Raw genomic sequence first — 25164 nt, 5'->3', positions numbered from 1 at the left:
ATGTGCGACTGTTTCCACCTGGCCTTCCCCAACTGGCACGCCGCCTCCTCAGGGACGGGTGGGCATCTCTCTCTGTCTCTCTGTCTCTCTCTTCCCTCTCCTTCTCTCTCTCTATGTATGTTTATATGAGTGTGTGTGTTTCCCAGAGCAATTCCCAGACCGAGCAGCAGGGTTCAGTAGAGCAGCGGTGACGGAGTTTGAGTGTGTTTGAGGCGGATGATGGTGCTGATGCTGAGCTGCAGTGAGTGAGCTGGGTGTGTCTGTGTCTGCAGAGTGTTTTTTGGGAGGGTGATGTTGTCATCATCATCATCATCATCACTGGCGGGGGGGAAGGATGTTGAAGCAGCTCTGCACTTCTTCCCCCCCTCTCTTTTTTTTTGTGTTTTTGAAAGTCAAACACACACAGAAACACTCAGTTACCGTGGCAGCTCAGTGAAGCAGAAATGAGGAAGTAAAGTCAGAAATAGCAGCAAAAGGAGTCGCGTTCGCATCGTCCTGAGGCTGAAAGATGAAACAGGAACTAAACTACTGTCCCCCTGATTTAGGTCTATAGGTGCAACAGCTACTGTACAGCTGCAGGTTTTAATGTGACAGAAAAAGAAGAACCACCTGTGTTGAAGTTTAGAGGAAGCTGCAGCATCACATGCACCGTGCGTCTTCGATTGATCCCAGATTGATCATCACAAATGCAGCGTTTAAAAAAAGGCGTCAGATGGTAAAATTAGTCGGTGCAAATTCATTCTGTCTTAAGCCGGCGTCACGTCAGTCGGGTCCCGATGACGCGTTTGCATCATTTAAACATGAAAACACACCATGTAAACAAACCACATTGGACACACACAGTTAACACAGTTTGCACGACATTGATTATTAATGATGCAGGCAGCGGAAACTGCTGGAAAAAAATAGATGTTTTATTGTTTATTATGATGAAAGTCTGTGAAATCTGTGAAGATGCGTGATTGTGTTCTTATGTAAGAAGCTTTTCTGGTTTTAAAACGATGTGTAGTTGTGTAGTTGTGTAGTTTGTCCCTGTGTTGGAGGTTTTTATGACGCACAAGCAACGATTTCTGATGAAAGTCATTGGGTTTTAAGTGCAGGTGTGTCTCTGTTTACAGTGATATAAAGTTTATGGATTTTACCCGCTACGTTTGTGTATCATCACACTGTGTTTTATTATACCATGTTATTGTCTGCATGGGGCAGTAAAAAAAGGAGAAAAAAGAAATAGGCTGATTTCTGCTGTGTGGTAAATTATTCATTTAAAAATAACACTGGTTCTGGTTCTGTGTGTAGTTTTCTGTCCCTCTCGTTTCCCACAATGCACCTCTACTTCGTTTTATCTCTGCTGCTGCTGCTGTTGCTGCTACTTCTAATTAAACCTGAGGAGGTTGAGAGGGTTTTTGTGTTCGCTCAAGGTCAGAGAAAGAGAGAGTGATGAGAAAAGAGAGAGAGGTAAAGGTTGGTTTACTCCGAGGAAGTGAGACAGAGAGACAGACGAAGCAGACAATCCTGATCCATTAACGATCCATCAGCCTCAGTCGGACAAATCCGGATCTTAAATCGATATCACAGAGCTTGAACGGCTGCTTTCACTCACCGAGTCTCCATCTGAGAAGTTTGTTGTTGCAGAATTTTCTCTTTTTGTTCGTTTTGAGTGAGGATTTTCTCCTGTTTCGTGTCCTCATGATGGTGCCGCTCTCATCTGACAGGAAGATAAACTTATTTTAGAGCGTTAAACAACAGACTGAACACAAACTAAGAGCTACTTTCCATTAATTCTCAGAAATTACAAGTGAATTAAATGGAAAATGTTATATATATTTGGCTGCCAATGCCATTATACATCAGTTCAGTTTAATCAACTTCCTAGTTAATTGATAGGTGACCTCCGGTGTGTGGGTCTGTGACCTGGTTGTAATAGTGCGTGTTGTGTGTTTGCGGCGGTGTAATCGTGCGTGTCGTGGGAATATCCTGCAGATTAAGACACGAATTCCAGAGCTGTGATGAAACTCTGTGAGTTCGCAGCAGATTAATAGATTGAAACCATGCGCCTTTACGGTCTCATGTTCATATAATCCATGCAGAAAATCTAATTTAGGTTTTTTTTTTTTTTTTTTTTCTGCCTCCCAACCCCCCACCAACCCTTACCCCCCCTCCCTCCCCCCTCCTCCCTCCCATTCGTCTCTCAAATCTTATTATAATTTGGATGCAAACAAACAAACTGGGCTCCAGTGAAAGGAGCTTGTGTCTTCGTCGCACACACACACATACACACACAAAAAATGAGCAGAATCCAAATCCGAGAGCACAAATAATGAGCTGTATTACTTTATATTAGTTTAGTGAAGAGGGGAGGAGGAGGAGGAGGAGGAGGAGGAGGGAGCGAGGGGAGGAGGGGGCTTGTAGGTGCTTTTCAACAGGAAATACAAACTAGAGCAGGAGAGGTGGTTACGTAAGAGATGAGCTGAGGACAGACGGCAGAGACCAAGGAGTCAAAACTACACTTAACCCTTCTGTTGTCCCCCTGGGTCAAGGAAGGAAGGAAGGAAAGAAGGAAGGAAGGAAAGAAGGAAGGGAAAAGGGAAGGAAAGATAGAAGGAGGGAGAGAACAGATTGGGTCAAAAAGGAAGGAAGAAGTAAGGACAAAGGGACGGAAGGAAGGAAAGAAGGAAGGCAGGGAGGGGAAAAGGATTGTGGAAAGAAGGAAGGGAAAATGGAAGGAAAGATAGAAAGAGGGAGGGAATATATTTGTTCAAGGAAGGAAGAAGGGAAAGAAGGGAGGAAAGAAGGAAGGGAAAAGGGAAGGAAAGAAAGATGGAGGGATACGGAACAGATAAGGTCAGTTGGATCAAAACAGGAAGGAAGAAAGGAAGGAAGGAAAGAAGGAAGGAAGGAAGGAAGGAAGGAAGGAAGGAAGGAAGGAAGGAAGGAAGGAAGGAAGGAAGGAAGGAAGGAAGGAAAAAAGGACTGTGGAAAGAAGGAAGGGGAAAAGGAAAGAAAGATAGAAGGAGGAATAGGGAACAGATAAGGTCAGTTGGATCAAAAAGGAAGGATGGAAGGAAGGAAGGAAGGAAGGAAGGAAGGAAGGAAGGAAGGAAGGAAGGAAGGACAAAGGGAAAGATGGGAGGAAAGAAGGAAGGTAAAAAGGAAGAAAGAGGAGGGAGGGAATAGATTTGTTCAAGGAAGGAAGAAGGGAAAAAGGAAGGAAAGAAAGATGGAGGGATAGGGAACAGATCAGGTCAGTTCAAAACAGGAAGGAAGAAGAAGTAAGGAAGGAAAGAGGGAAGGAAAAAAGGACTGTGGAAGGAAGGAAGGAAGGAAGGAAGGAAGGAAGGAAGGAAGGAAGGAAGGAAGGAAGGAAGGAAGGAAGGAAGGAAGGAAGGAAGGGAACAGACTAGGCCAATTTAACAGGGGGGTTTAAAACTTTATATATTCTGTATATTTTTTATATGTGATTTGATTGAATCATTGGCTGCTGCAGGGAAAGAAATGATGATGCATTCACTGTCTCTGGGAAAAGAAGAAAAGTGGCGGCACTGAGGCGTTTAAGCACCTGCATCATCAGCCACTCTGCTGCTGCTGCAGGTCGTAAAAACCTAATTCATCGTCACATTAGACCAGAAGCACCGAGGGGACGAGCCACACCCAGACCCAAACCTGCTGCTGCTGCTGCTGCTGCTGCTGCTGCACCCAAAAAATATGAATCATGCAGCATCTTTGCAGCACTCCTCATATATCTGCAGGAATAATAACATCCCCGCCCCATGAGTCCGAGCAGAGCGTGATGAGGCAGCAGCAAATAATAACCTCCTAATCTATAATGAGTCACACTCTAAGGTAAATACTGTAGATCTACAAGTGATTTAGTTTTTCTTTTCTTTTTTTTTTGACAGATTTAATCGGCGGTGAGAGTTCGTTATCACGCCCGATTGCAACGCCCACATGACAAATATTTGAGAAGGGAGTTTGTGTGTAGTTCAGTTCAGGGCCGGAGGAATAACTGGACATCCGCCTGAACGAGGTGGGAAATGAGATCAGAAATGCATCATGAAGTGAAGTCGAGACTCTGAGTGCAGGCTGAAGCTTAGTTTATTATAAATCAAGTTATATAATATAAACTATGCAATCTGCTAGTTTCTTTTATCAGCAAATAACAAGAGAGTCAAACAAGAGGAAAAGAAAAATATATATAGAGAAAAGAGAAAAAAAAACCCCCAGCTCTACAGCATAGCAGGCATCACAGTTCATTACTCTAATTTATATGAATTGATCATCCTAATTTAAAAAAAGAGAGATTATGGTCCTGCAAGTAATTCTCCAGTTTATTCCATTAGTTAGTCAGTTAGTTAGTTATTTACTTAGTTAGTTAGTTAACTACTTAGTTAGTTACTTAGTCAGTCAGTCAGTAATTAGCAGATTATTTCGGAGATAAGAAAGTAATGCCGTAATGGACAGACATGAAAAAACTAAATACCTTACAAAAGACAACATATGAAAAATGAAAATAATGTGTAATGATTGGATTTTTCATATCTGAAAAGGAGTGGGAAGAAGTGAAACTTATTTACACCATAACCCTTTATTCATAATTTAACTATCTGGCTTCCTTGTCATTATAATAAATCAATCCAATAAGTTTAGATTGACAGCTGTCACCGTTGTACTTCTCAGTTTTGTGTTGGTTTTTGACTTTCTAAATACGCACACCCCTCTGAAGTTGTAATGGCCTTGTATTTTATTGAACATTTACTGAACAGCAGCTTCGTGGCTTCATGGCTTCATGCTGCTGCTGTTGGGACTTGAGACGCGGCACATGACAGTTTTTAGCCTTGAGGGACCCTTCCTTCCTTCCTTCCTTCACCGCCGCGGTTAATTCAATGAATCCACCTAATTCTGTCCGGCTTCACTTCCTGTAGAAACACTGAGCTCCACTTCACTTCACTGCGCACACACACACACACACACACACACACACACACACACACACACACACACACACACACACGGCCACGACACAATAGTGAATGTCCCGGTTTGTGCAGGCCTCTAAAGTGAATAATTACTGATAATAATAACTTTAGAAAAAATGATAAAAATGTACTATTTTAGTCCGGTTAATCTGCCGTTCAATCGACAGATGCAGAACAAGCTGTGAAAGGAATTCCTCTGAAACTTGACGATGAGGAAACTTGTGAAGACAGTAAATGTTGAACTTGATCTTGATTTTTTTTTAGGACATTTTGTCATAAAACCCAAGTAAAAACGTAAAGTTTTACTGTTATTTATCCACTGGGGAACAAGAATGTGTAATTAAATTGAAATATATAATAAATGTTGAGATATTTCTCTCAAAATTATGAAAAATGATCAACCTCATGGTGGCGCTAGAGCTAAAGTCATCCTCTGGGGATCATGAAAACATCTGTACAAAATACTCATACAAACCATCCAACAGATGTTCAGCTGCATGTTTGTGTTTAATTAGTTGTTAATTTGCAAAGGGCTTTTATTTTGAAATACTTGTCATTGCTTAATTAGGCACTGATTACTTTCGATTGTGCTCAATTAGCTAAATTAGCTTAATTTATTTCTGTAAATCAAAGTAATTCAATTATAGACACTGATTCTCTTTTCAGTTTTAATGACACTTTATTTTTTCTCTTTACATTTTAAATATTTAAACAGTTTGTTATTGTTTTAGATTCAGTGCTGTTTAAACCAGGAGAAACTGTATTTCATTCAGGGGAGGAAGAGATGAGAAATAATCTTGAATGACCTTAAATCGTAAATTATTTTATATCAAATCAGTTCAAGTTTTTATTGCATTAGAAATTTAAAGGGCTCTCAGAGAAGACAGGGCGCTGCCACAGCCTCAGTCAAACAATAGAACAAAACAAAAAAATAAAATCCAATTTACAGTAAAATGATCCAGATCCAGGACGAGCTCTCGGCCACTGGCGACCAACGACCACTGACCCTGCTGATAATTAGCTGAATAGTATTTTAGCAAAATCCTGTTAAAGGGATAGTTCAACATTTTGGCAAATTGGCCCATTGCCATAATCCTCATAGCAGTAGGTTCGTTACCTTTAATTGTCGGTGCAAGCTATTTTTAGAACGGCAGAGCAGAGCCGTGAGCTGCTCAGAGCTACGCTACGGAGGCTCATTATGGGATTTCTTGGTTTCCCTCATCAAACTCATCAAACACACAATCCAACAACTCCACAACGCTCTGGTGGACAAGTTGTGACCTGCACATTCACCACGCTATGAGATAATAACACAACGTTACCAGACAGAGTTGTTTTAGAGGGAAATACAGAGACTGCTTGATGAAAAATTGTCCCTGAAGGTATTGGGGAGATATTGTTAAATATTGATGAATATTTCCTCCCCTACAAAGGCAACGTGCATCAACAGTTTTGCATGAATTTTCCTCTAAAACAACTCTGTCTGGTAACGTTGTGTTATTATCTCATAGCGTGGTGAATGTGCAGGTCACAACTTGTCCACCAGAGCGTTGTGGAGTTGTTGGATTGTGTATTTGATGAGTTTGATGAGGGAAACCAAGAAATCCCATGAGCCTCCGTAGCGTAGCTCTGAGCAGCTCACGGCTCTGCTCCGCCGTTCTAAAAACAGCTTGCACCGACAATTAAAGGTAATGAACCTACTGCTACGACTATAGGGATTATGGCAATGGGCCAATTTGACAAAATGTTGAACTATCCCTTTAAGCATTAGTTAAGCATTAATAAATACTGAATTCTTCATTTATAACACATGAATACTCATTAGTATTTAGTTTATAAATACAGTTTGTACTTATTATAAAGTGTTACCAACCTCTCTGATCCATTCATGAGACTTCACTGAGAGTCAGTTTATTCTAAGGGAATTGTTTTATTCTAAGGAATCAGTCGTGCAAAGAGTTAAGTGACTGCGAGGCCCCTTTAGAAAACACTTAACTCAATTTGGGAGTGACACTAAAAAGGTACGAAGGACTAACAGCTGAGTCGTGTCCCGCCTCCTCCTCCTCCTCCTCTTCCTCCTCTTCCTCTTCCGTCCATCGGAGGCTGAACAAATCACTTTAAGTCACTTTGGCTCAGTCACACACTCACACCAGGAATGTTTAAGGGCAGTTTGGACAACGTGTCGTTAACACCTCGCTTCATTTCCCAGAGTTAAACAAACAGCAGCAGCAGCAGGCGACAGGTAGGTGAGGTGTTCGACACTGAGATCTCATCTTCTAAACATCCAAAGTTACCTTTTTTTATTGTTTCTTACAGTCAAACCTGGTTTTAAAAAGCAGGACGGTCTTAGTTTAAAAGTATCTGTGAAGACGACATGTCCAGATTGTGGTGGTTTCTCCCTCTTTGTCTTATTATTATTACTTCTAATGGTGGCGTCAGGGGAATGTGAGTCTGCGATGACACAGCAGGTTGTGACTTTAGATTTTTTTTTATTTTTATGGAGCTATATAATAAGTAATTTGATCATCTATTCTGCAGTGATCAATCGTTGCGGCGGTGACACACCCTGATACAGTAGGAGGTTTTATAGCATCAGTCTCTTTCCTTAACCGTCTTCTAATGCACTTACACAAGCTCTTCTTCACATGACACACATTACTGTGAGGCAGTAGGTGGAGTGTCATCACAGAGGGTTAACTTACTACTATAGCTACTATACATGCAACTACAGTATAGTGACAGATAGTGTCTGTTACAGCTGTTTTATTGGCACTGGCGGATCGTTATGTCATTTTAATTTGAAGATTTGCAGGAATATGATGAGTTTTCACTTCAGATTTTTACTTCTTGTCAGTATTTTGATTCACATTTGTTGATTTTAACAACAGGAAATAACATTATAACATCAATAAACACTTGTAATTACAACTTCCATATCACATGTTGACTTGACACAAGCATTATGAGCTTAATTTTGTGCAGGAGGTTCCTGCTTTAGCTACAAAGGTCACGACCTCAGCCTTACACCCTATCAGATCGGGTTATCTCACAACAGAACAAAGATTAGTCAGCTGCTGCTCGGGACGTTTTTTTTATCGGCAATGTAAATAATTTGAATTTGAGTGTTGACTGTGAACAGCTTTTTCATTCGGTAATGACCTAATTTGCAGCGACAGCACAACATCTGTTCATCAGCTGGGCGCTTGATGACATTCATTTATCAAATTACTAACTAGGATAAAAGAAAGGCTGTCAAGTTTTGTTTTTTTACAGCGATCTATCAGGTGTAGAGTTTGTTCTAAGTGTTTGACTGTCAGACATTGAAATGGCTTTGAATAGAGACTTAGTTTAAAGGGATAGTTCACCCAAAATTGAAATTTCACTCATTATCTACTCACCCTCATGTCAACTAAGAGCTGTGAGAAGTTTCAGAGTCCTCCGTGGCTTCTCTGAGTTACGGGGGGGTCCGCGCAGCAGTATTTGTCCATATAATGGTTGTGAATGGATACCACTTTTCTTCGTCCAAAAAACATCCAAATACCTCCATAGTGCTCGTATGTAATGTCCCTCTTGTATTGAAGCCCCGAAATGCGAAATTGTCCCGAAAGAAATTAAATAAGTCTATATTTCAAGCTTGTTTTGTAGCAGAAGCTTCTCGAAGCTCCTCATCCCGGTTTGTCAAATTTGTACAAACTGGGAAGAGGAGCTTCCGCTACAAACAAGTTTGAAATATAGACTTATTTAATTTTTTTCGGGACAATTTCACATTTCGGGGCTTCAATACAAGATGGACATTACATACGAGCAGCATGGAGGTATTTGGATGTTTTTTGGTGTGTCTTTTTGTTACGAAGACAGTTGGTATCCATTTGCAACCGTCATATGGACATGCGAGACCCCCTGTAACTCAGAGAAGCCACGGAGGACTCTGAAAATTCTCCCAGCCCTTATAGTCCACATGAGGGTGAGTAGATAATGAGTGAAATTTCAATTTTGGGTGAACTATCCCTTTAAAATAGATTAAAATGAAATAGAGGTGAGTTATAGGAGTGAGTAATAACACTAATCTGACTAACCAGATTCACTTGGAGTCAGACTTTCCCTCTTCATCATCATTGTCGGCGGCGGCGGCGGCTGCTGCTGCTGCTGTGGCCTTCAGGGTCTGCAGAGTCTGTGGGTCGATAACGGTGCAGCACTTAACAGACGAAGGAGGCGGCGGTTCCCTGAGGGAGTTACTGCCAGGAAGAACCTCTAAATAGTCTCATCATCGGCTCCGGTGTCTCTCCGAGCCTCAAAACAACAGAGAGAGAGGAGTCGGGCAGGGTGGAAGGCTCGGCTTACTGATAAACATCCGATCTGAAACATCGGGCCTAGTTTGAGATAATCCCGTTTAATTCACCAACATATAATGAAGTGATTACATATCTAATCTATCTGAATGCATGTTAAGACGTGTTTGTAAACACATTGTGAAAACCTGCATCGTTTGGCTGCAGTTACAGTGAGCACCAGAGACTTTGAGACTCAGCACTTCTGTGGCTGCTACATGGCTAAAATTACCTAATGCAATTTTTCCATTTAGCCGCGCATCACCGTGCAACATAGTTTTGAGATTAAGTTATTCACTTGTGTGTGCAGAACGTGGAGGAATGAGCCTCTGTTATTGACTAAAATAAGCAGCTATGGAGTCAAGTCAGATGTTATTTTGGTATTTTAGCTTTTTTGTCTGTTTCTTACAGGCGCCGGTCGAAGGCTGCGAGGACCAGAGGACCGACCGGCCGAGGACGACTCAGTGAGTTCACTTTAGATCTGTGTCAGAAAAATTGAGTCAAATCTGCCAATAGCATCATAACATTGTTTATTATTATTGTATAACATGTATTTTTAATATATAAAGTTTGTTGGTTTGTTGTTTTTAACATTTGTTTCCCATAGAGATCAATAATGATCAATTTACCGTATTGAAAAACTGCTTCTCAAAGTTCTGACATATTTTAAGGTTTTTATATTTCATATATAAACGTATGCATTTCAAATTATTATTTGATAAGACTACTACTACTAATAATAATAGTAATGATAGTTTGTAATATTAAATGCAGCTCAAAATGCTTTACATGAAGATAAATTAATACTAACAGTGATAGAAATCTGAACAAAAAACAGAAATTTCAAATTAAAAGCATGAAAAACTCCAAAAAGAAGGTAAAAAACAACAACTGGTGAGTGTAAATGCGTGATATTAGGATATAAACCATTAAAAGAAATATATTGTGGAGGATGAATTCATTCAAAATAGGAGCTGTTTCTTAAAACTATCAACAATGTTTGCTCATAATGTGATAAAAGTTCTACATCTTCAGTACAAAGCTACAAAAAGCTGCCCCCCTTTCTTTTTGTAATGGATTTGGAACATTTAACAAGCAGAGTAGTAACTGGCTGAAGTCGATAGTTTGGTATCAAATCCCAGTAATCTGGAAAATAAGAGCCGAGTCAAACACTGGACTGTTTCGTCCCTTTAAAAACAAGTTAAAGAAATTTCAGTGTTAACAGGTGCAGCCAGTTCAAACATGCTTTCACTTCCTGGTTTACTAATGCACTTAAAACGTGCTAATGTTTAATAAAACTGAATAGAAAGTTTAAGTTCTCAGTCATTAGGATTCATCCTCAGGGATTTATGTGTCAAACTTTATGACAATAGATGTAATTATGTTACAGTGTTGGACCGACACAGCGTCCAGCATCAGCAATGATGTAACATTTATCAAAAGGCAAACAGAGCTGTGTTTGGCTGAACGAGGTGTGATCACACTTATTATTTCTCCTTCTCCAAACAAGTTTTAATTTAGTTTTGTTTAGTTCCTTTTTTTCTTTTTTACACAAGACAAGATAATGGAGTTCAGGAAAGTTCAACAACAAATGTCCCCATGTGACTGTTTCTGTGTTCGACCGACCTCGTGTCCTTGCAGATATGTGACGAGTCGTCTCAGTTCACAGAGGGAGAGAGACCGCGCCCTCAGGGATCGTCGCCCGTCGAGGAGTTTCCTGAAAAATACACCGACAGTGACCTGGAGGTACAGAGCAATAAACATGCACCTGCACCACTTGGATATATACAGTTAAACTCTAAACAGGACAAATTAAGTTTTTATCTCCGTCTATATCGGAGTTTCTTCTTGACATAACACTGAAGAAATCCTACGGTTGCGGTCCTGGTTACGTAAACACTTGAAAACAAACTGAGTCATTCAGCTGCCTATTTGCGACTCAACACAACTTTGCTCTGTGGATAAATAAAATTAGAGGAATAAGCTTGTGACCAAGAGCAGAGAGCGTGTGTATCTGTCTTATCTGTACTCACATGGATGGAGCTTAAATCAAAGTATAAGGGGTTGTATTTGATGACAAGTGTTGACGGAGATATCTAATTAAATGTAAAATACATATTAAATATAAGCACCTTTAAAGTGTTTAATAGAGGAAAAGGTTTTCTTGGCTCCACTCACAGCTTTTTGATTTATTAATTAATGCCCTCAGATTACGAATGACTACCAGAGGTCCAATATTTTTTCTTTTTCCCTCAACATTTGCAGCTTGGACAGATTACAGATTTATTTTTGATCTAGTTTGACAAATATAAGTTGCCTGAATCAATGGGGAAAATAAATGCATTGAAGTCTCAACATTGCTGGAGCTAATGGGAATTAAATAAACACAGTGAGATGACAAATTGGTTTTGTGAGTGTATAATTCATCAGCAATTTGTCCACGTGAACTTATCAGATGTTCTGCAGAGTGTGTGGTGTAAGACGGGATCTCCGGTTTGTTTACTGTTACTGTTTGCAATAGACTGGGCTACTCCCATGTATGAATGCATGTGCAGCGTACAGTATGCACCACATGTTAGCCCTCTTCCCCGTCTGTGTAAATACTTCCAAATCCTGTGGGATGTGATGAAACACCTGTTAGAGCTGAAGCTTTGCAAGACTGGCACGTTGATCTGTTTAGAAATATGAGGTGTAGTCAGACTTTAAAGATTTTCTTCTTTGTGTTTTCCTCCCAGTGTGAAGCAGAGCATGACCCACAACACAAAAGTGGGAGGGGAAAGAAATCTAAAAAGTCTGGGCTCGGGTCCATGTTTGAAAAGCGTTCAACTCCAAAGATGAGTAAACTGAAGGTGAGTCGTTCGCAGCTTCTCTTCGCCTGTACCGTACCTGTGAATCAGTGCCAGGTGGAGCTTTGCTGCACAGCCGAAGGTGAAATGATTGCACGCTTTATTTTTGATGTGTTGACAGGAAGTTCACAGCCCTGAGTCTGGGGTGATTGTGAAAACAGCCAAAGATGGATGTGCAGAGGGGCTCATTTATGGCGGAGGAGGGAAGGAGGGGATCTTCATCAAGCAAGTGGTTCCTGAGTCACCGGCCTCAAAGAGTCTGAAACTGAAAGAAGGTGAGATAAAAACTAAAAATTACTTATCAGAGTGAAATATATGGGATTAATAAAGTAGGTTTATTGGGAAATCTATGATCCTATTAAGCCCTGCATTGTATTTTTGCCAATTTGAGATCTCTACTTCAAACACTTTTGTATTTTCTAGTCTAATGGCTGATCATACTAAATATCTAATGACGCAGAAGACCAGTCCTTCTATGAATAGGACATTAATATATATTTATATGATGACTAATGCTTCAATTTTCATTTTCTATTTTTCACCTCATTGTATTCATCTTGCATCAGCCAATGGTACTCACTATTTTTTCTGTAGCTGCGTATCAAAGCTTTTATGGACTGTTGGGGTTTAGTTATTGTGATTATTATTATAATTATTGATATTCTTTTTTATTTTCTTGTTGTTTTCTTACTACCTTTGGTATCGATTTAAAATTTATTTTATTGTTTTGAACAATGACATAATGTAGAAAGAGCACTTACTACTTTAGTAGAGGCTAATGGGGATCCAAATAAATAAATACTTTATTTGCCATTTCCATTTTCACAGACTAATGCCACTTGATCACTTATCTTGATCTTGTTTCATCTACAGATAACCTTTCTCCTCTAAGTGCCTCTGAAATATTATTTTTGTATTTCTACAGGTGATCAGGTCCTGAGTGCCACTGTGTATTTTGACAACGTATCATATGAGGATGCCATTCAGATTCTGGAGCACGCTCAGGCTTACAAAGTGAAGCTCTGCCTGAAACGCAAGCAAGACGCAGAGACTGAAGGAGCCATCGATTCTGACATTATTCCTGTAACTATTTTTTAAGTTGTCTGTTCAGACTCTTTGCAATGGGGAATATTTTGGCTAAAACTGATGTTTTGCATTTTCTGTTGCTCAACAGGAAGATGACATTTATCCTGCAGAGATGAGGGAGCAAGGAAAAACCAAAAGGCGTGGGGATGCTCGCATTTCATGGCCAAAGTTTCCCTCCTTTGGAAAAGGACGGAAATCTCGCTTTACAAGGTCTCACAGTTCCTCAGAGGCTGATGAGCAGAGGAAGCTGGAGCTTAGTCCGACCACGAGTGACACAGAGTCACCTATAAAAACTCAGGATGCTCTCAAAGGCAAGAAGAAGCACAAAATGAAGCTTTCTGTTCTGACGAAGAGAGGCCGCATAAGTTCATCTGAAGATCAGGACACGGATGTACCAACAACTGGGCAGACAAGTGGTGACAATTACCAGACGGCATCTGACATGCTTTCACCTGAATGCCTTGAAAGCCTCTCAGGAGATGCGCTTGATATTCATTTGACAGAGGATGTGAGAGGAGTGGAAGATTTAAGACCTGAGCAAAATGATCAAAAAATGACTGAACCTGAAACTGGCCAACACAAGGTCGAACTCATCAGTATAGACAACACTTTGAAAACAGCAGATATAACTGTGGCTTTGGCAAATCAAGAAAGCCCACCTGAAATCAAGTCCCCCGGTGACAAGAAGAAGAAAAAAGAAAGATCTGAATTAAAAATGAAACTTTTGGGGAAAGATAAATCACACAAGAAAGACGCAAAAGCAAAAGCGTCACCAAAAAGGCTAAAAACGCTGGGGGCAAGTATTGAAGCACCAGATAAGCCTGAAAATGAAAAGTCAGATGTCACCACAGGTGATGCGTCTCGCACAGAAGTACAAGGAGTTCAGGTAGCACTTGATGCCAACACCCAAATAATCAGCAATGAGATGACACTGACTTTGCCCAAGGTCGACCTTAATACTTCTGATATCACACTTGTACAGAAATCTCCAAAGAAAGTCGAAGAAAAAACAAAGAAAAGCAAGGACACCAAACAAAAGCAAGAAAAAAAGACAGGTTTAATATTCAAACTGCCTAAAGTAGGCTTGACTGACATCACACCTGAGGAAACTATACAACAACAAGTTGAAGAATGCCCAACTAAAAGTACAGAGGCAAAAGGGGATCCTTATGACAAACTGTCAAAAGGCAATCTTTCAAGAACACAACTTCCCAAACGTGAAGAGATTGAGATTCCAGGTATGGAGGACAAGTCTGTAAAGACTACAGTCAAACGGATTAAAGGACCAAAAGCTACTGTGATAGGACATGATGAAGACAGTCTATCTGAAACTGTACAAATGTCAATTGATGTTAACAGTGTGAAAGAGGCCGTTTCTAAATTACCTGGTTTTAAAGTGCCAAAGGTTGACACATCTGGAATGCCTATTCCTGAAGAAATTACTTTGATAGATGCAAATGCACAAAGAATAACAGTGAAAACACCTACTAAAGTGGTGGATACCAAAGCAAAACATGAAGCACACTTCAGTGAATTTGATATAAATGCCGCTTCAGAACTCTCAAAGACCACAATCAAGCTCCCAAAGATCACTGCTGATTTGACCTCACATGAACTTTTAACTGAGACCAAGGTAGATTTGAAAAGACCTGAAATAGAACTCAAAACTCAGCCAAAACACAATGACAAAGAGCTGAAAACTGAGGCCTATAAACGAGAAGATATTATAATACCTGGCAAAGAAAGTGCACAAGAAGGAGCAATGCCTCAGGCACAGAAGAAGAAGACAAAGATAACAGCGTCTAGCTTTGGGATTTCAAAACCAGACATAAAAATCCCTGACATTGGAATTGACTTCCCAAGACACTATACCTCTGAGCAAAAAGGTTCTACAGTTAAAGGAGAGAGGACCATACTGTTCCAAGATGTGATATCAAAAACTGAAACAAAGAAAAGCGAGGGGAAGATTGAAGGAGTCATAACTGATATCAAAATCCCTGGAGTTGATAACATTGAATACATCGATTCTGCAGGTGTTATATCAACCAAAAAGGATGGTGGTATTAGACTGACAGGATTTGGAGTTGATATTGATGCTACAAAGCCAAAGGCTGACTTCTCCACTCCAGAGATCAGGGGTGAAGGATTTACTCCACACAGCAGTTTAAATGTGCCCGATGCAGACATGGATGTAAATATTGATGGGGCACATGTAAAAATACTTGAAAGTGAGGAAAAAGGTAGCAAGTTTAAAATACCAACTCTTGGCATATCCATGCCAAAGGTGAAAGGACCTAAAATTGATGCAAGCCTGTCTAAAAAAGATGTCATTCTACCAGAGGCTAAAGTTGAGGTCAAAATTCCAGAAGCCATGGACACTGACATTACTCTTGGAAATGTAGATGTTTCTGTTCCAGAGTCAAAGGTGGCAATAGACAAACCTGAGGTGGAAATTAAACCGTTGCAGATTGAAGGTGAACTTGATGGACAAGGAAGCAAATTCAAGATACCAAAGCTTGGTATTAAAATGCCAAAAATAAAAGGACCTGAAATTGATTTACGCTTGTCCAAGAAAAGTGGAGATGTTACACTGCCAGAATCTAAAGCTGATGGGAAACTCCCTAAAGTCCCTGATATTGATGCCAGTCTTGGAAGTGTAGATGTTTCTCTTCCAGTGCAAAAGATGGAAGTCAAAACGCCTGAACTGGAAATTAAACCTCTGCAGACTGGGGTTGAACTTGATGGACAAGGAAGCAAGTTTAAAATGCCAAAATTGGGTATTACAATGCCAAAGGTTAAAGGACCTGAAATTGACTTCAGCTTATCAAAAAGAGACATTGATGTCACTCTACCAGAAGCTAAAGCTGGAGTCAAAGTCCCAGATGCCCCCGAGGTTGACATTACTCTTGGGCACATAGACGTTTCTATTCCAGAGAAAAAAATAGAGGTTGAAAAACCAGAGCTGGAAGTGAAACCTCCGCAGACTGAAGTTGAAATTGATGGACAAGGAAGCAAATTCAAGATGCCAAAGTTTGGAATTAAGATGCCGAAGTTTAAGGGGCCCGACTTTGATGTAAGCTTGTCCAAGAAAGATGTACATGTTACACTACCAGAGACCAAAGCTGAGGGGAAACTCCCAGATACACCTGAGATTGATGCCAGTGTTGGAGGCGTAGATGTTTCTATTCCAGTGCAGAGGATGGATGTCAAAAAGCCTGAACTGGAAATCAAACCTCTGCAGACTGACGTTGAATTTGAAGGACAAGGAAGCAAGTTTAAAATGCCAAAACTTGGCATCACAATGCCAAAGTTAAAAGGGCCCGAATTTGATCTAAGCTTATCAAGGAAAGATGTTGATGTCACTCTACCAGAGGCTAAAGCTGAAGTCAAACTGCCAGATGCTCCTGTGGCTGATGTTACTCTTGGAAGCATAGATGTTTCTATTCCAGAGCAAAAGGTGGATATTAAAAAACCTGAGCTGAAACATTTGCAGGCTGAAGCTGAAATTGATGGACAAGGAAGCAAGTTCAAAATGCCAAGGCTCGGTATCAAAATGCCAAAAATAAAAGGACCTGAATTTGATTATAGCTTGTCCAAGAAAGATGTAGATGTTACACTACCAGAAGTCAAAGCTGAGGGAAAACTTCCTACTGCCCCTGAGATTGATGCCAGTCTTGGTGGTGTAGATGTTTCCATTTCAAAGCCAGTGGTGGAAGTTGAAAGACCTGAATTGGAAATAAAACCTCTGCACACTGAAGTTGAAATTGACGGACAAGGAAGCAAGTTCAAGATGCCAAAGTTTGGAATCAAAATGCCCAAAATGAAAGGGCCTGAATTTGATCTAAGTTTGTCAAAGAAAGATGCAGATGTTACACTACCAGAAGTCAAAGCAGAGGGGAAACTTCCAAAAGCCCCTGAGATTGATGCCAGTCTTGGTGGTGTAGATGTTTCAATTTCAAAGCCAGTGGTTGAAGTTGACAAACCTGAATTGGAAATCAAACCTCTGCACACTGAAGTTGGACTTGATGGACAAGGAAGCAAGTTCAAGATGCCAAGGTTCGGTATCAAAATGCCAAAAATAAAGGGGCCTGAATTTGATTTAAGCCTATCCAAGAAAGATGTAGCTGTTACACTACCAGAAGTCAAAGTGGAGGGGAAACTTCCTACAGCCCCTGAGGTTGATGCCAGTGTTGGAAATGTAGATGTTTCTATTCCAAAGCCAGCTGTGGAAGTTGAAAAACCTGAGTTTGAAATTAAAGGTCTTGAGACTGAAGTTGAACTTGATGGGCATGGAGGCAAGTTCAAGATGCCAAAGTTCGGTATCACAATGCCAAAAGTAAAAGGGCCTGAAATTGACTTCAGTTCCCAAAAGAAAGAAATAGATTTGACACTACCACAGGCTGAAGCAGAAGTCAAACTCCCCGATGTGGAATTAAAAGATCCATCTGCCAAAGTGGAAGTCAAAATTCCAGAGATTAAAGGTGCAGAAAAGGACATCGAAGGATCACCATCGAAATTTAAAATGCCATCTTTCAAACTACCCAAATTTGGAGCTTCAACTCGAAGTGTGAACGTTGAAGTATCTGGCAAAACCAAAGATGTTCAAATTCCTGAAACACAGCTGAAATCACCTGAGGGTGTTGCAGTTGATATTACCGCACCAAGCGTTGATATTGAAGGTCCATCCCTTGATGTGAAAACAACAGCAGCTGAACTTGATGGGAAAGGTAGCAAGTTCAAAATGCCAAAATTTGGAATATCGCTGCCAAAAGTAAAAGGTCCTGAAATGGATTTGAGCTTATCAAAGAAAGATGTAGATGTGACATTGCCTGAAGCAGATGTCAAACTTCCTGATGTCTCAGAACCTGTTGTTAAAGTAGAGGTCAAAGCTCCAGAGATTGCAGTTCACCAACAGGATGTTGAAAGCTCACCATCGAAATTTAAGATGCCGTCATTCAAACTACCCAAATTTGGAATGAGTACTCAAAAAGCTTCAGTAGAAGTACCTGATGTCGACAAAGATATCAAAATCGATGAAGCTGACATTAACATCCCAGATGCGGGGTCTGGAATTACCATTTCAGCACCCAGTATTGACATCGAGGGACCTTCAGTTGATTTGAAAACCACAGTAACTGAGCAGGACGGAAAAGGAAGCAAGTTTAAAATGCCACATTTTGGGTTCTCTATGCCAAAGGTGAAAGGACCTAAAATTGATTCAAGCCTGTCAAAGAAAGATGTTGATGTAACATTACCTGAGGCTAAAATTGATGTCAGACTTCCAGAGGTCAATCTTGGTAAAGGAGATGTTTCCATTCCAGAGACTAAGATAGATGCTCCAGAGCTGGAAGCTGAAGTCAAACTTCCTAAAACAGCTGTGGAAATAAAATCACCTGAGTATGAGGCAGAAATGGATGGACATGGTGGAAAGTTTAAAATGCCAAAGTTCGGTATTAAAATGCCGAAGATCAAGGGGCCTGAAATTGATTTAAGCTTACCGAAGAAAGGGGTAGATTTGGAATTACCAGAGACTAAAGCTGATGTCAAACTTCCAGAAACTGATCTAGGAAAAGTAGAGGTTTCAATTCCAGAGGCAAAATTGGAGGTTGAAAAACCTGAAGTGGAAATTCAGGCATTGGAGACTGAAGGTAAACTTGATGGCCAAGGAGGAAAGTTCAAAATGCCAAAATTTGGAATTAAAATGCCAAAGTTAAAAGGGCCTGAATTTGATTTAAGCTTGTCAAAGAAAGATGTGGATGCCAGCCTACCAGAGATTAAAACGGATGTGAAACTCCCAGATGCTGAAGTGGAAGTTAAAGCCCCTGAGATTGACATTCCAGAGGGATCACCATCAAAATTTACAATGCCAAATTTTGGGTTCTCTATGCCAAAAGTAAAAGGGCCTGACATAGATTTGAGCTTATCAAAGAAACATACAGATGTCAAATTCCCAGACGCCAAAGCTGAGATCACACTCCCAGAAGCCCCTAAAATTGATGTCAGCCTTGGAAAGGCAGAAGTGTTGATACCTGAGGCAGAAATGGAAGTTAAAAAACCTGAGATGCAAATCAGACAGCTGCAAACTGATGTTGACCTTGAAGGAAAAGGAGGCAAGTTCAAAATGCCAAAGTTTGGAATCTCTATGCCAAAAGTAAAAGGACCTCAAATCGACTTAAGCTTCGCAAAGATGGATGCAGATGTGACACTGCCCGAGGCAAAAGTTGAGGCTGAAATACCAGAAGTTCCTAAGACTGTTGTGGATTTAAAATCATTGGAGTGTGAAGCAGAAATTGATGGGCAAGGAAGCAAGTTTAAAATGCCCAAGTTTGGAATCACAATGCCAAAAGTTAAAGGACCTGAAATCGATTTAAGCTTATCAAAGAAAGACATAGATGTTACACTTCCAGAAGCTGACGCCAAACTACCTGATGTTGAATTCAAAGACCCTTCAGCTAAAGTGGAAATTAAAGGTTCTGGGACTTTGGAAGGTCATGTGGAGGGATCGCCATCAAAATTCAAACTGCCAACATTCAAATTACCTAAATTTGGAGCTGCAACCCCAAATGTTAGTGCAGAGGTACCTGATTTCGACAAAGACATAAAGGTTGATGGAGCTAAAGACAGCACAAATATTGATATCAAGGGTCCATCTCTTGATGTGAAAATGGCAGGAACAGAAGTTGAGGGAAAAGGAGGCAAGTTTAAAATGCCAAAGTTTGGAATATCATTGCCAAAAGTACAAGGTCCTGAGATTGATTTAAGCTTGTCCAAGAAAGATGTAACTGTCAAATTACCAGAGGGCAAGGCTGATGTTAAACTCCCAGAAGGTCCTGAAGTTGATGTTAATCTTGGAAAAATAGATGTTTCAATTCCAGAAGCAAAGATTGAAGTTAAACAACCTGAGCTGGAGTTGCAGTCTGAAGGTGTACTTGAAGGACAAGGAGGCAAGTTTAAGATGCCTAAGATTGGAATGCCAATGCCAAAAGTAAAAGGACCTGAAATTGATTTCAGCTTATCAAAGAAAGATGTTGAAGTCACACTACCAGAGGGCAAAGCAGAAATCAACCTCCCTGAAGTTGAAGTGAAAGAGTCTTCTGTTAAAATGGAAGTAAAAGCTCCTGAGATTGAAGCACAGTTAAGCAGTGTGAAAGAATCACCATCAAAATTTAAACTGCCGTCATTCAAATTCCCCAGATTCGGAGTTGCCACTCCAAACATCACTGCTGAAGTACCTGATACAGACAAAGAAATACAAATTGATGGAACTGACATGCACATATGTGCACCACAAACAGATGTTGATGTACCAGAAGTTAAAGCAGAGATCTGTCTGCCAGAGGTTGAAGTCAAAGAGCCATCTGGGGTTGTGATAGAGCAACCAGCAGGTGTTGAAGTGGATGCAAAACTTAAAAAGCCAAGGTTTTCACTGCCCAAGTTCTCTTTTTCAAAACCAAATGTTAAGGCTCCAGAGGTTGCTGTTGGTCCCCAGGATATCACTGTTGAAATGCCAAAGGTGGAAGTGAAAGGAGGGGAAGTGGAAGTGAAACCACCAGAGGTTGAAGCAGACATTGACGGGCAAGGAAGCAAGTTTAAAATGCCAAAATTTGGAATCACAATGCCAAAGGTCACGGGGCCTGAGATTGATTTAAGTTTATCCAAGAAAGATGTAGATGTGACACTACCAGAAGCCAAAGCCAAAATCAAAGTTCCTGATGTTGAAGTAAAAGAACCCTCTGCTGAAGTAGAAGTCAAATCTCCTGAGATTAAAGTTGTGGGAAAGGATACAGGAGGATCACCATCAAAATTTAAGATGCCAACCATAAAATTACCTAAGTTTGGAGTTGGTACAGTACCCGATATGGACAAAGAAATTAAAATCGACGGAGATGAAGAGGTTCTTGCAGTTACCATTGACAGTGAAGGCCCATCAATAGATATGAAATCTACAGGAATTGAGCACGAAGGAAAAGGGATTAGGTTTAAACTACCAAGTCTCGGCTTTTCAGCGCCTCATGTCAAAGGGCCTGAAGTTGATTTAAGTTTATCAAAGAAAGATGTAGATGTGACACTGCCAGAGGTCAAAGCTGATGTTCAGCTTCCTGGTGTTGAACTAAAAGAACCTTCTGCTAAAGTGGAAATGAAAGCTTCTGGGATTGATGTTCAGGCAACTAATATTGAAGAATCACCATCGAAGTTTAAAATGCCAACATTCAAATTACCAAAGTTTGGAGCTACCACTCAGATCAGTGTGGAAGGACCTGAGGTGGACAGAGACATCAAGGTGGATGGAGCAGATTTAAAATTGCCTGAAGCCAAAGCTGAAGTCAAACTTCCTGATGTTCAAATCAAAACACCGGAGGCACCACTGGCTGAAGTTGATGCAAATGCAAAAAAGAGCTGGACCTTGCCCAAATTCTCATTTTCAAAGACAAGCGTTAAAAGCCCAGAGGGTGATGTCAACCTTGATACCCCAAAAGTTGATGTTACCCTACCAGAGGTCAAAGCAGAAATACATCCTCCAGATATTGAAATCGAAGATGCCAAACTGAAAAAGCCAAGGTTTTCATTGCCAAAGTTTTCATTTTCAAAGCAGGGTGCAAAGGAACTTGAAGCTGATGCCAATCTCCCAGAAGCTGATGTTACTCTTCCAGAAGTAAATGTAGAAGTAAAACCACCTGAGGTACAGGTTAAGCAACCAGAAGGTGGTGTAGAAACAGATGGACATGAAAGCAAGTTTAAAATGCCAAAGTTTGGAATCACAATGCCAAAAGTTAAAGGACCTGAAATTGATTTAAGCTTGTCAAAGAAAGATATAGATGTCACACCTCCAAAAGTCAAGGGTGAGGTTCAACTTCCTGATGTAAAAACAAAACAACCATCTGCCAAAGTGGAAATTAAGGCTCCTGAGATTGAAGCTCAAACAGGTAGTGTGGAAGCTTCGCCATCCAAGTTAAAAATGCCAACATTCACATTACCAAGATTTGGAACTTCTACTCCAAAGGTCGATGTGCAAGTACCTGATATGGACAAAGACATCAAAATTGATGGCGCAAAAGTCCAAGTACCAAAAGAGGGAGCTACAGTGGATGTCACAACCCCCAGCATTGACACAGAAGGCCTGTCTGTAGAGGGATCAGGTAGCAAGTTTAAAATGCCAAAGTTTGGCATTACAATGCCCAAAGTTAAAGGACCTGAAATTGATTTAAGCTTGTCAAAGAAAGATATAGATGTTACACCTCCAAAAGTCAAAGGTGAAGTTCAACTTCCAGATGTTAAAACAAAACAGCCATCTGCCAAAGTGGAAATTGAGGCTCAAACAGGTAATGTGGAAGTATCACCATCAAAACTTAAAATGCCAACATTCACATTACCTAAATTCGGATCTGCTACTCCAAAGGTCGATGTGCAAGGACCTGATGTGGACAAAGTACCTAAAGAGGGAGTTACAGTTGATGTCACAGGCCCCAGCATTGACACGGAAGGCCTGTCTGTAGAGGGGTCAGGAAGCAAGTTTAAAATGCCAAAGTTTGGAATCACAATGCCGAAGATAGGTGTAGATGTGACACTACCAGAAGCTAAAGTTGAAGCCACACTGCCTAGTGGTGAAGTCAAAGAACCTGAAGGTGCCAGTTCAGTGCCTGATACCCCTACAGCTGAGGTTGATAGCAAGATGAAACGATCAAACTGGACATTTCCTAAATTTTCATTTTCAAGAACAGGTGGTAAAACCCCTGATGCTGATGTCGACATTGAAACACCAAATGTTGAGGTTACATTACCAGAGGCCAAAGCAGAGGTCTCTCTACCTGATGTTGAAGTTAAAGGACCATCAGGAGTTATTTCAGTGGAGGAACCATCTGCTGCAGAACTTGATGCAAACTTGAAAAAAACAAGATTTTCATTACCTAAATTTTCTTTTTCAAAGACAAGTGCAACAGTACCAGAAGTCAGTGCTGAGCCTCTACAGGTCGATGTTTCTCTTCCAGAGGGAGAAGTAAAAATCAAACAACCTGCAGTGGAGGTTAAAGCTCCTGAGGTTGAAGCTGAACATGATACTCAAGGAAGCAAATTTAAATTGCCAAAGTTTGGCATTACACTACCAAAAGCAAAAGGACCTGAAGTTGATTTAAATGCATCACTGCCAGAAGTTAAAGCAGAAGTCAAACTTCCTGAAGTTCAAGTCAAGGAATCCTCAGCTTGTGTGGAGACTGAAGTAAAGATGAAAGATGGTGGAGGGTCACCATTAAAATTTAAAATGCCAACACTGAAAATGCCGAAATTAGGAAGTGCGTCCTATGATGTCACCGTAGAGGCACCTGATGCAGACAAAGCTGAAACTGAGGCACCTAAAGAGGTTGTTGCAGTCAACATCAAAGGTCCAAGTATTGATATTAAAACTGACACGTCCAACACAGCAACATTAGATTCTGAACCACCAACGACTGAGACTGATAGTTTGGGTCAGCAATCTCCAAGTAAATTCAAAATGCCATCTTTTAAAATGCCTAAGCTGAGTTTTTCAAGAGCCAAAGCTGAAGATGAAAATGTCCCTGCTGAGGATGAAGCCAAAGATGATCAGCTACAAACTGAAGTTGACCCACAAGAAGAGACTAAATCACCAAAGCTAACTTTGACATCATTTGGTGAGATCCTGAAAAACATTGATGTTGAATTTGATGTTCCAAAAGTAGAAGAAAATCTTCAGGAAACAGGTGAGCCCGGTGGAAAGCACTTAGAAACGAAAGACACAAAGCAGGATACTACTAAAAGTCCTGAGAGGACAGGTTGGTTTAAATTCCCCAGGTTTGGACTCTCCTCCCCATCAGAACCTGCAAAGACTCCCGAGAAAGACGAGCAGAAGGATGAAAAGAGCCCAGTGGGGGAAACGGGTGATGAGGTAAGCCCCACCTGCTCTGTCCAGTCATCTGACGCCTTTGCTGATATTAGCTCTGCAATGACAAGTGAACATGTTGGTCTGTCCTTATCTTCTCCAACCAAAGTTACTGTTAAATACACTGGTCCTGATGTTTCTTCAGGGTTTGGGGAGATACACAGAGAAATCATCACCTCCACAACAAGCACTGGACTGATCTCGGTTGAGCCCAACTTGCCTGAGAAAATCACCATACTGTCGTCTGGAGTTTCATCTTCATCAGAGGACACGCTCCGACTGGAGTCGGGGAAAATACACGTAATAACATCAAATATACAAGCAACCCCAGAGGCACAGCACGCCAAGATAGTGACTGCTGTGCAAGTCCAATCAGGTGGAGGCCTTACTGTAGAATCGGAGGCCAACAAAGCTGCATCATCGACTGTTCAAGAGTCACAGAGCAGCAAGAAGTCGATTTTTGGGAGGTATTTCACAAGGGAAACATCAACTGAGAGAATTGAGAGCAAAGAAACAGTAGTTATAACTAAACAAATTACACGCTCTTCTGAGCCAATCTCAGGTGAGACAGCCTCATCCATACAACGCCTGAAAGACTCTGTGCACTCTGAGAAAATGAGGTTCTTTGATGGAGCCGAGAAGTGAAATAACTTGATGTAAATTATGTTTAAAGATGCAGTACAATCGCTGGCTGGTGGGTTACGAATTTCACCGGTCGTAGTCATGTGAAAGGAAAGAAAAAGAGAAATCATGTTGGCAACTGGATGAAGATAGTTTAACTTATCAATCAGGAAAGAATTTGTTGATCTTAAGGGGTTAACGTTGATCTCTGGTTGCATGTCATTATCCAATAAGGAGAGAGATTAATGTAATTGATGCTGACAATGTGATCAAGTTGTTAATAAGCTGTGTAACCGAGTGCCCTTACTGCAAATTATGTCAGGGCTTCAACAGATATCTTTGCTTATGGTACAGAACTAAAGTAAGCCATGTCTTTTGCCTGTCGAAACTTATCAATATCTTTGTCGTTTCGTAGTTTT

The 25164-nt window shown here is 40.6% G+C and overlaps 1 protein-coding gene across 1 annotated transcript; it reads left to right on the top strand.

The window, feature by feature from the left end:
- On the top strand, positions 1-24769 carry LOC311005919 (uncharacterized protein; the record flags this gene model as incomplete). The annotated part of the gene is made up of 7 exons (XM_083998526.1): positions 1-58; positions 9713-9765; positions 10943-11047; positions 12037-12150; positions 12269-12422; positions 13073-13230; positions 13322-24769. 7 exons carry the CDS (start codon positions 1-3, stop codon positions 24767-24769), a joined length of 12090 nt encoding a protein of 4029 aa, XP_083854652.1.
- Between the last annotated feature and the right edge of the window lie 395 nt (positions 24770-25164).

This window comes from Trachurus trachurus, assembly GCF_905171665.1.
Source record: "Trachurus trachurus genome assembly, chromosome: 22".
NCBI lineage: Eukaryota > Metazoa > Chordata > Actinopteri > Carangiformes > Carangidae > Trachurus > Trachurus trachurus.
Note: the sequence above shows the minus strand (reverse complement) of the source record. Positions and strands in the feature narration are given on the sequence as shown.